Below are 14,404 nucleotides of genomic sequence, written 5' to 3'. Positions count from 1 at the left end.
TTTAATTAGTGATTGGGATTTTTGTTCTCTTATTTACGTAAGCCATTAAGTAGCAGTTGATAAAGAATTATCACATAACTAACAGCACTGGCAGTCTATAGTGGAGGAGCATGCAAAGTGTCAGAGGTATACGGTAAATATTGGGACCCACTCCATGCTATTACCCCTATGAAAAAACAATTATTATGTTCAGAAATTTAGTTTGACATGCAAAAGAACAGCTTATCCACTTTCAAGTAAACAAAAACCTTGTGAGCAACCTAAAATAAATTGAATTGCATTCTATAGTGTAAGCAGCAGGCACTTCTCACATTCCATATTATGTGCAAAACAAATGAATTAAATTAATTTGCTGTGCTTCTAATAAACTCTGTTTCCTATTTAAAATCCAAATGATCTTTATTAAAATGCAAAAATGATTACTCAGGTTTTCAGGGTGCTTAAAGCGCACCGCTCTGACATCCCTTAGGGGAGGGGCAAAGAGGATGGTACGGCAGAGGATCTGCACATGAGCAGCTGGTGTCACGGAGGCAACAGACTGCATGCTTTACATAGTAATGTCAGTGTGGTGCACTTTAAGCACCCTGAAAATGTGAGTAATTATTTTTGCACTTTAATAAAGACCATTTGGGTTTTAAAACAGTATAAGCAATATTGGAGCTCATTTGTTTTTTGCATACACAGATTTTATGGTGAGAAACAGCGGTACTTGAAAGGCGAAAAAGGGTACCAGGACATCTTTATGTAAAAAAAACCTTCAGTGTGCAGCAGCCCCCCTAATACTTACCTGAGCCCCATCTCGATCCACAAGTGTCCGGGACTCTCCCTCCTGATTGACTAAGACACAGCAGTGGCGCTATTTGCTCCCACTGCTTTCAATCAACGTCAGTTAGCCAATCAGGAGAGGGGGGGGCGAACTGGGGCTCCGTGTCTGAATGGACACACAACGCTCAGCTTGAGCGCCCCCATAACAAGCTGCTTGCTGTGGGGGCACTCGACAGGAGGGAGGAGCAAAGAGAGCTAGCGAGGGACCCGAGAAGAGGGAGGACCTGAGTTGCTCTGTGCAAAACCACTGCACAGAGCAGGTAAGTATAACATGTTTGTTATTTTTAAAGAAAAAAGAAACACAAGACCTAAGCATCACATTAATTGAGAGGTCACTGGCATTAAGGTGAGAACACACCCAAAGGGGAGCACGAGTGGGGTGTTATCACCAGTTGTATTACATTGAGCACTTTAATGAAGCACGCAGAGGAGTGGTGATCACTAGCACAGCTACATGGAATATATCATGAATATGAAGGACTGCACGGTTATATCTATCTTCACTTCACATAGTGTTATAGTTGCATGATCACTGTGAATTGTGTATTTTATGATTGTTTATGAGAATTTTTGAGTGATTTATCAGATAGATTTTATTCATCTATATATATTTTTTTATTTTTCTCAGTTTGGATGTGGTTTTCATGGGAAACACAGAGTTTATTAGACACGTGGCACATTAATTGAATTCAGCTTATCCACATTGTTATAAACACAGATATATTGAATATGTATAAGAACTTCTCTTTGGTGCTGGGGACATTTCACAAATATGTGTTGATAGGACTATCTACTGTATATGGAAACAACAGCTGAGTTCTAAAGTTACATTTTATTGGTATCCATTAATTTCCTCTGCCTCCTTCTTTTTTACCAATTCATCTTTTTGCTCTTCTGTCAGGTGGTTTTTTTGACCAATCAGATGGGAATTAGCCGTGGTAAACTGAGGCCTGAAGTTTTCAAAGCGAAAGTTGAAGCAATTTTGGATATACTTAATATACCTGTGCAGGTCAGTATTAAACACCCCAAAAATGCTGATAACTGTGGTTTTATCTTGGTGTAATGAATATTACATTCCACACTTAGATGGAATGTTGTATTTATTAATCATACAGTACAAGACACAGAATCTTTAATCCTTAGCCTTGGTGTTATATGCAACTACCTTCATTTGCTTGGACACTTGCAAAAAAAGAAAGCTTCAGGGACATCCCTCCTATTATAACCCCTCTCATTCCCAGATAGCCTCTAGTTTTCTTAGGCAATGGACCTTGTCCCTTTACTGAGAAAACTTGCCTCATTCCTGTGGATTTCCTGGCTTCACCATTGCCACTGCAGCTCCTAGATCTGTTGACGTCTCAAGTGAGTCTTGGGGGGACCATACCCAGACCCTGCTTGGATGAAGATGATAGGCCAGCCTGTATTGTTGCTTTGGGCACTGGATCCTGCATGGACCCTCACTTTGGCACACTGCTTTAAGTTAGCCACAGAGTGCCATACAGGTCTGGGGCCGTGGTCTGCCTGCAGCAGAGCCCAGCAGAGGTTGTGAGTATCCCTCTGGCAATACTTTTATACCACACATGGCAGATCACAGGTGCAGGGGTAGGGGGTCAGATGGCCTTGCTAGCTGAGACTTCGCAAATGGCTCCAGGTGTTAGTCTATCTCCACAGGGCACTACCTCTGTTCGAATAGTTGCCCCCAGTCTGTTTCCCTGCCATCCTCTGCGCACTCCACTGGCTCTTCTCTCAGCCTTTCAAAGATAGAAAACACCACTCTGGCCCCACTACTGTAAAAATCACCTTTTATTTAGAAAATTGCCAAACCGGGTAAAAACATCAAGGAAATGACTGTGGAACAGGGTGACCCTGTCTTTTGTGGCGCAAAAGGGTGCCCCCCCCCCCCATGCTGACCTTTTTGATAGTTTCCAGAGATTTGCCTTTTCCTGATGCTAAGAAAGAGCTTCATTTGTTTCTTCCAAGCCTCCAAGGCAAAGCCTGGAATTCCTTTCTGCTCTAAATCCAGGATAGGCAAGTCCTTTAGGTCCATTAACAAATGCTCACAATGAGGGGCACTCCCAGTTATCAGAGTGGTATGAATGTCTGATGCCCATTGTGGCTGCCTGGTCCCAGGACATTTCAGATGTATGGATCCAACATGCTATATCCATAGGCTACAAATTTAAGTTTTCGTCTCTACCTCCACGCTTCATGTTGTCAAACTTGCCACACCTTCACGCTGCTGTGGTGCAATTTCTCTTTCAAGGGGTAAAATCCATTGTCCTGAAAAAGGAGAGGTTTCAAGGTATATAGTTTAAAACCATAAACTCTCATGTGTGAGGAGTCATTGTCCGAGGCCCACTCGACTTTAGATAAAGCTTTGAAACAGCCCATCTTTCAGGATTTGCTTAAATGTAGGGAGAAGTAGTCATTGGATCTCCCAGACCTTGACATTGATGATTGGGATTATCCATTTCAGCAATTAATATCCACCAGAGACAGACCTGTACAATTTAAAATTGTTTATCGCTACTACCTCACACCTGCGAGGGTGAGAAATTTTTGATCTCTCATTCTGCCGTATGCTGCAGATGTGCCAGCGCAAATGCAGGCTTTTCTCACTCTGCTAGACTTGTCCAGAAATAGGATCCTGTTGGTCTTGGGTCTCACATTTTTTGTGTGACTATTGCTAATATTCAGATACCTCTGGAGGTAGATTTCTGTCTGGTGGTGCCATTGGCCCACAGAAAGGCTGCTAGATTGTTACTTGGTTTACTGCTTTATTATGCAAGAAAATCAGTTGTTTTCTCGAAAGTCCCTTGCTCCCCCTACCCCCAATAAGTAGAAATCCCTTATAAAATATACTCTTCCATTGTGTAAAGGCAAATTTAACAGCAGGGGATGCCCCATTAACCACTTCAGGCCCAAAAGGATTTACCCCCTTAATGACAAGGCCATTTTTTGCGATAAAGCACTGCATTATTTTAATTGACAATTGCGCAGTGGTACACTAATAAAATCAATGTCATTTTTTTCCCACATATAGAGCTTACTTTTGGTGGTATTTGATCACCTCTGCGATTTTTAATTTTTGCTGTGCTATAAACAAAAAAGAGCAACAATTTTGAAAAAAAACAAAACATATTTTTTACTTTCTGCTGTAAAACATATCCAGTAAAAATATGTAAAAAATCTAATTTCTTCATCAATTTATGCCAATTTGTATTTGCTACATATTTTTGGTAAAAAAAATCCAGATTAGCGTACATTGATTGGTATGGGATCGATTTAGGGACTTTTTTGTTTTGTTTTATAGTATTGGCAGCGATCAGAGATTTTTAGCAGGACTGCGACATTGTGATGGACAAATTGGACACTAAGTGACACTTTTTGGGGACCAGTGACACCAATACAGTGATAAGTGCTAGAAAAAAAAGTGCCCTGGCAGGGAAGGGGTTATCATCAGGGGCTATCAAAGGGTTAACTGTGTTCCCTGTGTGTGCTTTCTAAGTGTATGGGGGATGCTGACACTAGTCAAAGAGAGATATCGGTGTTCCTGATTGTTAGGAATCACAGATCTCTTTTCTTCTGTGACAGAACGACAGTCTGCTTTGTTTATATAGGCAGATCGCCATTCTGTCTTTCCCCTGTCATTCCGAACACAGCGGGAGCGGGTCGCCGGCGGTGTGTTTGCCCCAGACCAGGGAGCACAAACAACGTACAGGTATGTTGTTTTGCGCAGCCGGGCCGCCCTGTCGCAGTATTTGTGCGGTGGGTGGCCCGGAATAAGTTAAATTTGATAAAGTTTGGTCTCCCTGGTGGATACAGCGATCCAGGATTAATTGTGCTTCTTTTTGGGATTGCCCCATGGCATTGATTTATGTGGGTACACTAGCTCCCCATTCTCAGACTACCTTTTATTCTCTTCAGTTAATCATTGTTTCCCTCTTGTCTGGAAGACCTTCTGGCTTCTGTGGACATCAAAGATTCGTACCTACATGATCCCAACGCATCAACACTACCTTCGTATTACTGTGGGCACACAACATTACCAATTTGCTGCCCCTATCCCTTTGGCCTTTCCACTGCATCACAGGTTGTTACCATGGTGCTAAGTTCTGTTCCTGCTTTGCTTCTCTCTCAGGGCATTCCCATAGTGGGATATCTGGACGGCCTTCTTCTGAAGGAACAGACTGTGTAGACCCTACAGAGATTCGGGTAGATCCTAAATCTTTAGAAATCAGCATTGGAACCATCTCGATCACACCAAAACTAAAATCCAGAGAAGTGTAATAAACAAAAGCAATTACCCCAACTTCGCTCTATAGGGTAATTTTTTAAAATAAACCATATGAATAAAATCTCTACAATATATTGCTGCTGCGCTAATTACCCCGCAAATCAGTGAAAACAAATATTCAGAGAATAGTGAATTCTCTTAACAAAAGCTTAACGCTCAAAGCAATAGCAGAAATCCTCTCCATGTCCCACCTCACCACCTGTTCCCTGGACCTTCTCCCCTCACAATTACTGTGACCACCTTCCCACTCTATCCTAAACTCCCTAATCCACATCTCCAACCTCTCCCTCTCCTCCGGCACCTTCCCTGCTCAAACATGCACTGGTTACCCCCATAGATACCTCACAGACAACAACCTTCTCAACCCCCTACAGTCCGGCTTCCGTCCACAACATTCTACTGAAACTGCCCTACTAAAACTCACCAGTGACCTACTAACTGCTAAAACCAATGGCCATTACTTCATACTCATACTCTTAGACCTCTCTGCTGCCTTCGACACAGTTGACCACCTGCTCCTCCTCAGCAAACTACACTCCCTTGACCTCTGTGATTCTGCTTTATCCTGGTTCTCCTCCTACCTATCTCAGCGCACTTTCAGTGTCACAACTCCATCTCCTCTATTCCTCTTCCTCTCTCTGTTGGGGTACCCCAAGGCTCTGTCATTGGGCCCCTCCTATTCTCGCTCTATACCTCTTCCCTGGGCCAGTTGATAACCTCATATGGCTTCCAATACCACCTCTACGCAGATGACACCCAGTCTATCTCTCCACTCCTCCACTCACCCCCTCGATCTCTTCACGGATCTCAAACTTACTGAATGACATCTCGGTATGGATGTCACACCGCTTTCTCAAACTCAATCTTTTTAAAACTGAGCATGTAATATTTCCTCCTTCCCGCCCCCCCCCCTCCATGACTTTACCATTAAGATCAACAGCACAACATTGGTCCCTCCACACATGCCAGGGTGCTGGGTGTAATCCTTGACTCTGACCTCTCCTTCAGCCCCCACATCCAATCACTGGCTAAATTCTGCCGCCTTAACCTCTGCAACATATCCAGAATTGGGCCCTTCCTGACTAATGATACCACAAAGCAACTTATTCACTTCTTGATTATTTCCCGCCTTGACTACTGCAACTCTCTCCTTAATGGCCTACCCTTATGCAGGCTATCCCCCCTTCAGTCTATTATAAATGCTGCTGCTAGACTAATATACCTCACTAACCGATCCGTGACTGCTGCTCCTCTCTGCCAATCCCTTCACTGGCTTCCCCTACCCCCACCGTATAAAATTAAAAATGCTAACCTCATACAAGGCCATCCATAACCTCGCCCCCAGCTACATCACCAACCTCATCTGCAGATATCGCCCAAATCCTCCCCTCTGCTCCTCCCAGGACCTCCTTCTCTCTAGCTCCCTTGTTACCTCCTTTCATGCTCGTCTTCAGAACTTCTCTAGAGCCTCTCCCATCCTCTGGAATTCCCTGCCCCGGTATATCCGATCAGCCCCTAACATGTCCACCTTTTGGAGATCCCTGAAAACTCACTTATTCAGGGAAGCCTATCCCACACCCACCTAACAATCCCATCAAATCATTCCCTGCATCTGTTACCTTTGGTACCACCACCCCCTCCCTTTAGAATGTAAGCTCTACGAGCAGGGCCCTCCTGTCCCTTCTGTATTGTACTGTAATTGTGCTGTCCCCCTCTACATTGTAAAGCGCTGTGTAAACTGTTGGCGCTATATAAATCGTGAATAATAATATGAATAAAATCCCTACTATATATTGCTGCTGCGCTAATTACCCCTCAAATCAGTGAAAACAAATATTCAGAAAACAGTGAATTCTCTTAACAAAAAGCTTAGCTCTAAAAGCAATAACAGAATTCATGAAATAAATTCAAGAGCCTGCACACTAAATGGACCAGTGCTAAAGTGCAACAAGAAAAAATGATAAATGTCTCGAAAATAAACGAAAATAAACTTCTTCATGAAACTGATAAAATATATAAAGTGTTTTAGTCCACTCCATTGAAATTCCACACACCATAAAATCCAACCAAAAAATGTTTTCCTAAAAGTATTAAAGTCCAACAAAAAACATGCAATAAGGTGAAATCCCCCACTTGATATACCTTGAACAACTTGACAAATGCACTTGTGAAGCCACCACCAATGAAATCTCTCTTCGCACTTACTGGATCAAGCTGGACTTTCGATCAGTTCCTGGAATTTAGGGCCATTCTATTATCCTTTCAATGCAGGAGCTCTTGTCTCCAAAGTCATCTGACCATGATTCAGTTGGACAATGCCACAGCAATAGCGTACATCAACCATCTGGGAGTAACAAGAAATCTTGCAGCTGAAGGAGAAGCAGATCTGATTCTGGCTTAGGCAGAACATAATGTTTCAGCCCTGTCCACTGTGCACATCCCAGGCATCTAGAATTGTCAAACAGGCTTCATCAGTCATCTGTCTATAGCTCTGGAGAATGGTCTTTTCACTCTTCACACTGGTATTTCAAGCCAGGTGGAGAACACCTGACATGGACATCATGGCTTCCAAGCTCAACAAAAAACTGAGCAGATCTACAAATCCAGGGATCCCCTAGCCATGGCAGCGGATGTCCTGGTGACTCTGTCAAATCAGTTCAACCTAATCTATATCTTGCCTCCTATGAAACTTCTTCCCAGCCTACTCAACCAGATCGAGATGGAGGGAATTCTGGTGATTCTCATCTGTGTTGCATCTGATTTGTTTTATTATACATGAAGATATGTGTATATGATATGTATACATATATTTTCTTCTGACTTTCCCAAGCACAGGTGGGATTGTCTTTTTCAAAACTTTCCAAATAAAAGCAAAGATTGGAGATTGAGAGCAGGACTCTCTGTAATGACGTAACACCAAAGAAGGTCTCTGCCAGAACCTGAAGATGCTTTTTTGCCCAATCTCCTGCAATCCCCTGGATTCCTCATTGCCAAGGAGATTGTGAAGTTTCTATAAGCGGAGCCAAGTAACCTTTTTATGTATTCTTATTGTATACAGACCATAGTTTTGCTAGGAAGTGGGTAGCATTCCATTATAGGTATATCTATGTCTTATATGGTATTCCTAATATTGTAATAGGTTTGAATATGAATCATTTTTGTATAGTAAAAGCACATTTATACACTGCAGAGGTCTGAACTTCCTTGCTTATACCGCAAAATAACCTTAAGGCCTCATGCACACTGGACGTTAAAATGATGTTATAAAAACATCAGTAGCTTTGCAGTGAGTTTTTCAACTTTTTAAAAGTTCTTGCAATAGCGTTTTTAGCGTTTTTCTGGGCGTTTTTCCGTGTTAGCATTTTTTTTTTTTCAATGGACCAAAAACGTTAAAAAAACGCTGGTGAGCAACGTTTTTGAGCGTTTATCGGCGTTAGAGCATTTTTACAGCTGAAAAACATCTCTCAGAACCCACTAGTTTTGGGTTTTTTTTACTGCTCAAAAACGCCACTGCCCAATACTGCTGATAACAGCCTATGTGTGCATGGACACATAGGATAACAGAGTAGAGTTTAATGACTGTAGAAAAAAACTGCTACAGCCAAAAACAGCTACTGTAAAAACGTCAAAAAACATCCAGTGTGCATGAGGCCTTGTAGATAGACGCAAGTGAGTGCGAATGTGAGGCTTGGATAGTCACAAGAAATATAACTAAATATACAAATCATATACACACACATCTCCATGTATGTTATATACATAAAAACACATCATTGCACCAAATCAGCCCAGGAGGACATGGTGCTTAAACCTCAACAGACTCTCTATGGGTGGGCCCTCCTGGCTTGGCCCTCATCTTCCATTTCAAGGGCTGGTTTACCACCCTGCTTCTCGGCCGCTCGCTTTAACAGCCTGGCTGTTGATGCCCAGGTCCTGGGAGACTGAGGCCTGTCAGATTTGCTTATCTCTATGCTCTTGAAAGCTCGGAAATCAACTTCTCACAAAGTTAGATTGAAACCTCTATTTCTCTTGGTGCGAGGTAAGATAATTTCAGCCCAAGTTCTCCTCCAGTCTGATCTGGGACAATTTTCTGCTTTGAGTACCATCAATGTAAATCTCATTCTTGGCAGTTATTTTTCATGGGCTGCTTGCTCCTCACTCCTTAGTGAAAGCCTTTGTACAGGTAGTCTCTCACATTATTCCTCGTTTACGTTACTTTCTCATAATCATCGCTTCTGCGAGTTGAATCTGAACTGAGGGCTTTAACCTGGAAAGAAGCCTTTCTTGTGCTACATAAAGACCAGGTTGTTTTGAGGCCCAAGGTCTCTTTTCTTTAACCTGAAAAGCAGTACAATGTTTTGCATGGAAATTTGGCGTTTTATATTGTAGGCCTGTAATTTTTAGGAATAACTCACTTAAATCTGTCCAAACAAGAGTCTAGTAGACATCTCGGGTATGATCAAGTTTGAAACACAAAATCAGAAATTATAATATAATAACTATAAATACAAATACAAAAACACTGAAATTTGTCCAAACAAGGGTGCAATATTACTAGTCATATTAGTTCAGTAAACATCCCGGGTATGAAACATTTTTCATACCCGATGTCACAATCGGGACAATAGAACCTGGTTTCCATTCAGATTTTTCTTCCACTGTCTCTTGTAGGTGCTGACTTTTTTTTCAGTTGGTGAGATGTAGTCCATGAAGTGACAACCAGTCAGGCGTTCCGGGTTGACAACACCAGCAGCACGACATCCAACTTTATTCACAGCCATTGGTGTTTGGTGTTTCACGAAGATCAGTTTGGCAACTTTCCAAATAAAGTCAGAATGGAACATAGGCTTTTCACTCTTCATACTTCACTATCACTACTTGTGGCTTCATAATTTCATTCCCACCTTTTGTGGGTACCATAACAGCAGAGGTATTATGGTCTGTACTCATTAGGCACACATCTTTTTTGTCAAGCCATCACAGTGCCATCATTTTGCCTTTCTGCCAGGCAACCATTCCTCCAGTCCTCCAGTCTTGAACTTCTTATTGCCAAACATTGGCGGCATGTCGCACCGGTTAGCCCTAACGGTTCCATAGGCATCCATTTTGTTCTGCAGAAGAAACTCAAAAAGTTCAGGAGATGTGTAAAAATTGTCGGTAGTTACACAATAGCAATGGCTCAATCAGTGAAAGAACGGAAGATGTTGCCATTCTATAGTTGCTGTATTTTGGGTTGAATTCGATTTCTTTCCCAGTGTATAGGACAGAATTCCAAATGTTAACAGTTGATGATTCGCATAGCATGAAGGATTTTACGCCAAATTGTGCTCTTTGACGCCATGTATTGGATCCAGCTGAGACTTCCCTTGTAGGCCATTAGACTGTCATCTATGCTAATATCTCTATCTGGCACATAGCTCTGTTGAAAATTCTTCAGAATGATTTGATATACTTCCCAAATTTTCTTTTGGTGCTGGATGAGTTGTTTCATCAAATTCTTTGTCGTTTTCGAAGTGCAAATATTTCATTATCGGAAAATTTGTACTCTGACATGACCGTGGCAAATCATTTATTTGTTGTCAAATACCACTTCTGCAGGGCTTTCCCCACCACTCCCTGAAGTATTATTAGGCCCAGTAATTTTCCAAATGTCATCTTTGGTCACTGGTTCCCACTTTCTACTTGAAAACTTCCGATGCGTAGTAGCTTGTTGCTCTTGGGCCCGGTTTGTCTCCATAACTATTTTTTCAATAACCTCATTGGTCACAAATGGTTGTAGGTATGCCAAGGGGTTGTCATCTTCAACGTCCATTTTCATACCAGGTGTTCCAGTAAATGGGAATATTGGGGGAGCTGTGTGATCTGTACCGCATTCAATAGAGCACCAAGTCCGCACATCACTGAGCTCAGTCTTGGGATTGTCGCTGAAATCACTTTCGGTGTCTGATGACGAATTTCCCCACAAATCACTATCATTCAATTCTGCAAGTGATTCTGTATCACTATCGCTGTTTTCAAGCAGGTCATAAACCGCTTTTGATGTAGAGGCACGCTTTTTGGATGCCATGGATGTTCTCCAGTTTCCAGGCAGAAAGAACAGTAAAACTGCAGGCAGGGCACTGGCCAAAGCACTGGGGATAAACTGAGGTCAAATGATATGATACAGTAATGTAATCTAATAAGATTACAATGTATTGTGTGTGTTGTGATTTATACATTTTGAAATTGCTGCCGGTTACACCCCCCTGCGTTGCGACGCTTACAGGGAACGGAAGCCAGGACACATAGAGCATCAGGTGGAAGATCCAGCCGTCGGACACAGTGGGAGTACATTTCGGGATCGTTGGGACAAGGTAAGTAACCTCTTCCAGGATCCAGCGATGCAATATCAAGTGTGGCTTGGGGTTACCGCTAATGGTACACAAATTTCACCCCGGGCCACACTCGGGAATCCAGCCAAGGAGGTTAAAAGATGGATTCTTCCTTTCGCTTTATGAGGACATTTTACCATCTCTCTGTCCTACTCCAAAACGTCAAGGTGGTATGCACTGTTCAAGTCCATCTCCCTCTCTGCAGCTTCTTTAGACAGTTTTGACTCTGTACTTCTAATTCATGGAGGGACTTGTAAGGAACAGCCTGCTTTTTGTTCTGCTATCGCCAGGTGGATTCAACAACTCATTCAATCAGGTGACCTCAGTAGCAAGGTTTCCCCTTTTTAAGTTAATGCTTCTTAGGCTTTTCAGCATCCAGCATCTGTTTCTCTGATTACAAGGCTGCCACCTGGTCTTCTGTTCGCACTTGCAAGTTTTACCAGGTGGACATTAAGGCATCTGCTAATGCCAGCTTGGTTAAAAAGTAATTTTGTTTTTTGTGGGCAGTTAGCCTTTCATTGTTGTGTTGCCCACCCCTTGGTTTGACTTACTTATAGATGTTACAATATACCCCAAAAACTTTATTTTGTGTCCCTTATTGTACGGAAATAGGATTTGTGACTCATTGTAAAATCCTTTTCTTGGGGTACATTAAGGAGCACAAGTATTGCCCCTCTGTTTTTATGATCCACTCCTACTGTTGCTTGCTACAAAACTAAGGCATGCTGGGAGTGAGAGGAATTATAGTGGGCTGTCTATAGCTTTGTTTTACCAATGTGCCAGTGCCAATTCTCTTGTAGGCAACAGCATAACCCAGTGTACCTGAGGTGTTTCCATTAACCACTTGCTGTCTTGTGTGTGTGTGTATATGTATATGTATATATATATATATATATATATATATATATATATATATATATATATATATATATATAGATCTATCTATATATATATAGATAGATAGATAGATAGATAGATCTATATATATATATATATGTGTGTATATATTAACCATTTGTTGTCTCACAAACTGGAAATAACATGGATTGTTTGAGGATTTGCATCATTTAATTTACAGAACATGCCCACAACTTTGAAGATTTTTTTTTTGTTTGTTTTTTTTATTATGAAGCAAACAACAAATAGGAAAAAGTAAATGTGCATAACCATTCACCCCCCTAAAGTAAATACTTTGTAGAGCCACCTTTTGTGGCTATCACAGCTCCAAGTCGCTTTGGATAAGTCTCTATGAGCTTGCCACATCTTACCACTGGGATTTTTGCCTATTCCTCCTTGCAAAACTGCTCCAGCTCCTTCAAGTTGCATGGTTTGTGCTTGTGAACAGCAATCTTTAAATCTGACCACAGATTTTCTATTGGGTTGAGGTCTGGGCTTTGACTAGACCATTCCAACGCATTTACATGTTTCCCCTTAAACCACTCAAGTGTTGCTTTAGCAGTGTGTTTGGGATCATTGTCCTGCTGGAAGGTGAACCTCCGTCCTAGCTTCAAATCACACACAGAGTGGTACTGGTTTTGCTGAAGAATATCCCTGTATTTAGCACCATTCATCTTTCCCTCAACTCTGACCAGTTTCCCAGTCCCGACTGAAAATCATCTCCACGGCATGATGCTGTCACCACCATGTTTCACTGTGTGGATGGTGTTATTTGGGTGATGTGATGTGTTGGGTTTGCGTCAGACATAGCATTTTCTTTGATGGCCAAAAAGTTCAATTTTAGTCTCATCAGACCAGAGCACCTTCCTCCATACATTTTGGAAGTCTCCCACATGCCTTTTCGCAAACTCAAAACGTGCCATTTTGTTTTTTGCTGAAAGTAATGGCTTTCTTCTGGCCACTCTGCCATAAAGCCCAACTCTATGGAGCGTATGGCTTATTGTCGTCCTACGTACAAATACTCCAGTCTCTGCTGTGGAACTCTGCAGTTCCTCCAGGCTTACCTTAGGTCTCTGTGCTGCCTCTCTGATTAATGCCCTCCTTGCCTGGTCCATGAGTTTTGGTGTGCGGCCGTCTCTTGGCAGGTTTGCTGTTGTGCCATGTTCTTTCCATTTGGTTGTGATAGATTTGATGGTGCTCCTAGGGATCATCAAAGATTTGGATATTTTTTTTTATAACCTAACCCTGACTTGTACTTCTCAACAACATTGTCCCTTACTTGTTTGGAGAGTTCCTTGGTCTTCATGGCAGTGTTTGGTTAGTGGTACCTCTTGCTTAGGTTTTGCAGCCTCTGGGGCCTTTCAAAAAGGTGTGTATATGTAATGACAGATCATGTGACACTTAGATTGCACACAGGTGGACATCATTTCACTAATTACGTGATGGTAATCGTGATAGATTGGCCAAGCATGTCTCCAGACCTAAACCCTATTGAGCATCTATGGGGCATCCTCAAACGGAAGGTGGAGGAGTGCAAGGTCTCTAACATCCACCAGCTCTGTAATATCGTCAGGAAAGAGCGAAAGAGGACTCCAGTGGCAAATTGTGAAGCTCTGGTGAAATCCATGCCCAAGAGGGTTAAGGCAGTGCTGGAAAATAATGGTGGCCACACAAAATATTGTCACTTTGGGCCCAATTTGGACATTTTCACTTAGTGGTGTACTTTTGTTGCCAGCGGTTTAGACTTTAATGGCTGGGTGTTGAGTACACTGCACTTTACATTGTAGCAAAGTGTCATTTCTTCAGTGTTGTCACAGGTAAAGATATAATAAAATATTTACAAAAATGTGAAGGGCGTACTCACTTTTGTGAGATACTGTATACAGTGCCTTGAAAAAGTATTTATACCCCCCTTGACATTTTCTACATTTTGTCATGTTCCAGCCAAAAAACGTAAATGTATTTTATTGGGATTTTATGTGATAGACCGACACAAAGTGGTGCATAATTGTGA

The 14,404-nt window shown here is 42.0% G+C and overlaps 1 protein-coding gene across 6 annotated transcripts in view; it reads left to right on the top strand.

Moving 5' to 3' along the window:
• Positions 1 to 14,404, top strand: part of PNKP (polynucleotide kinase 3'-phosphatase) — a 409,941-nt gene that overhangs the window by 175,492 nt on the left and 220,045 nt on the right. For all 6 annotated transcript variants that reach the window (XM_073602264.1, XM_073602267.1, XM_073602263.1 and 3 more), the window contains one exon: positions 1,727 to 1,834. In XM_073602264.1, coding sequence (XP_073458365.1) covers positions 1,727 to 1,834 — 108 coding nt within the window. The remainder of the gene's footprint in view (positions 1 to 1,726; positions 1,835 to 14,404) is intronic.

Source organism: Aquarana catesbeiana, linkage group LG10, assembly GCF_042186555.1.
Source record: "Aquarana catesbeiana isolate 2022-GZ linkage group LG10, ASM4218655v1, whole genome shotgun sequence".
Classification (NCBI taxonomy): domain Eukaryota; kingdom Metazoa; phylum Chordata; class Amphibia; order Anura; family Ranidae; genus Aquarana; species Aquarana catesbeiana.
Note: the sequence above shows the minus strand (reverse complement) of the source record. Positions and strands in the feature narration are given on the sequence as shown.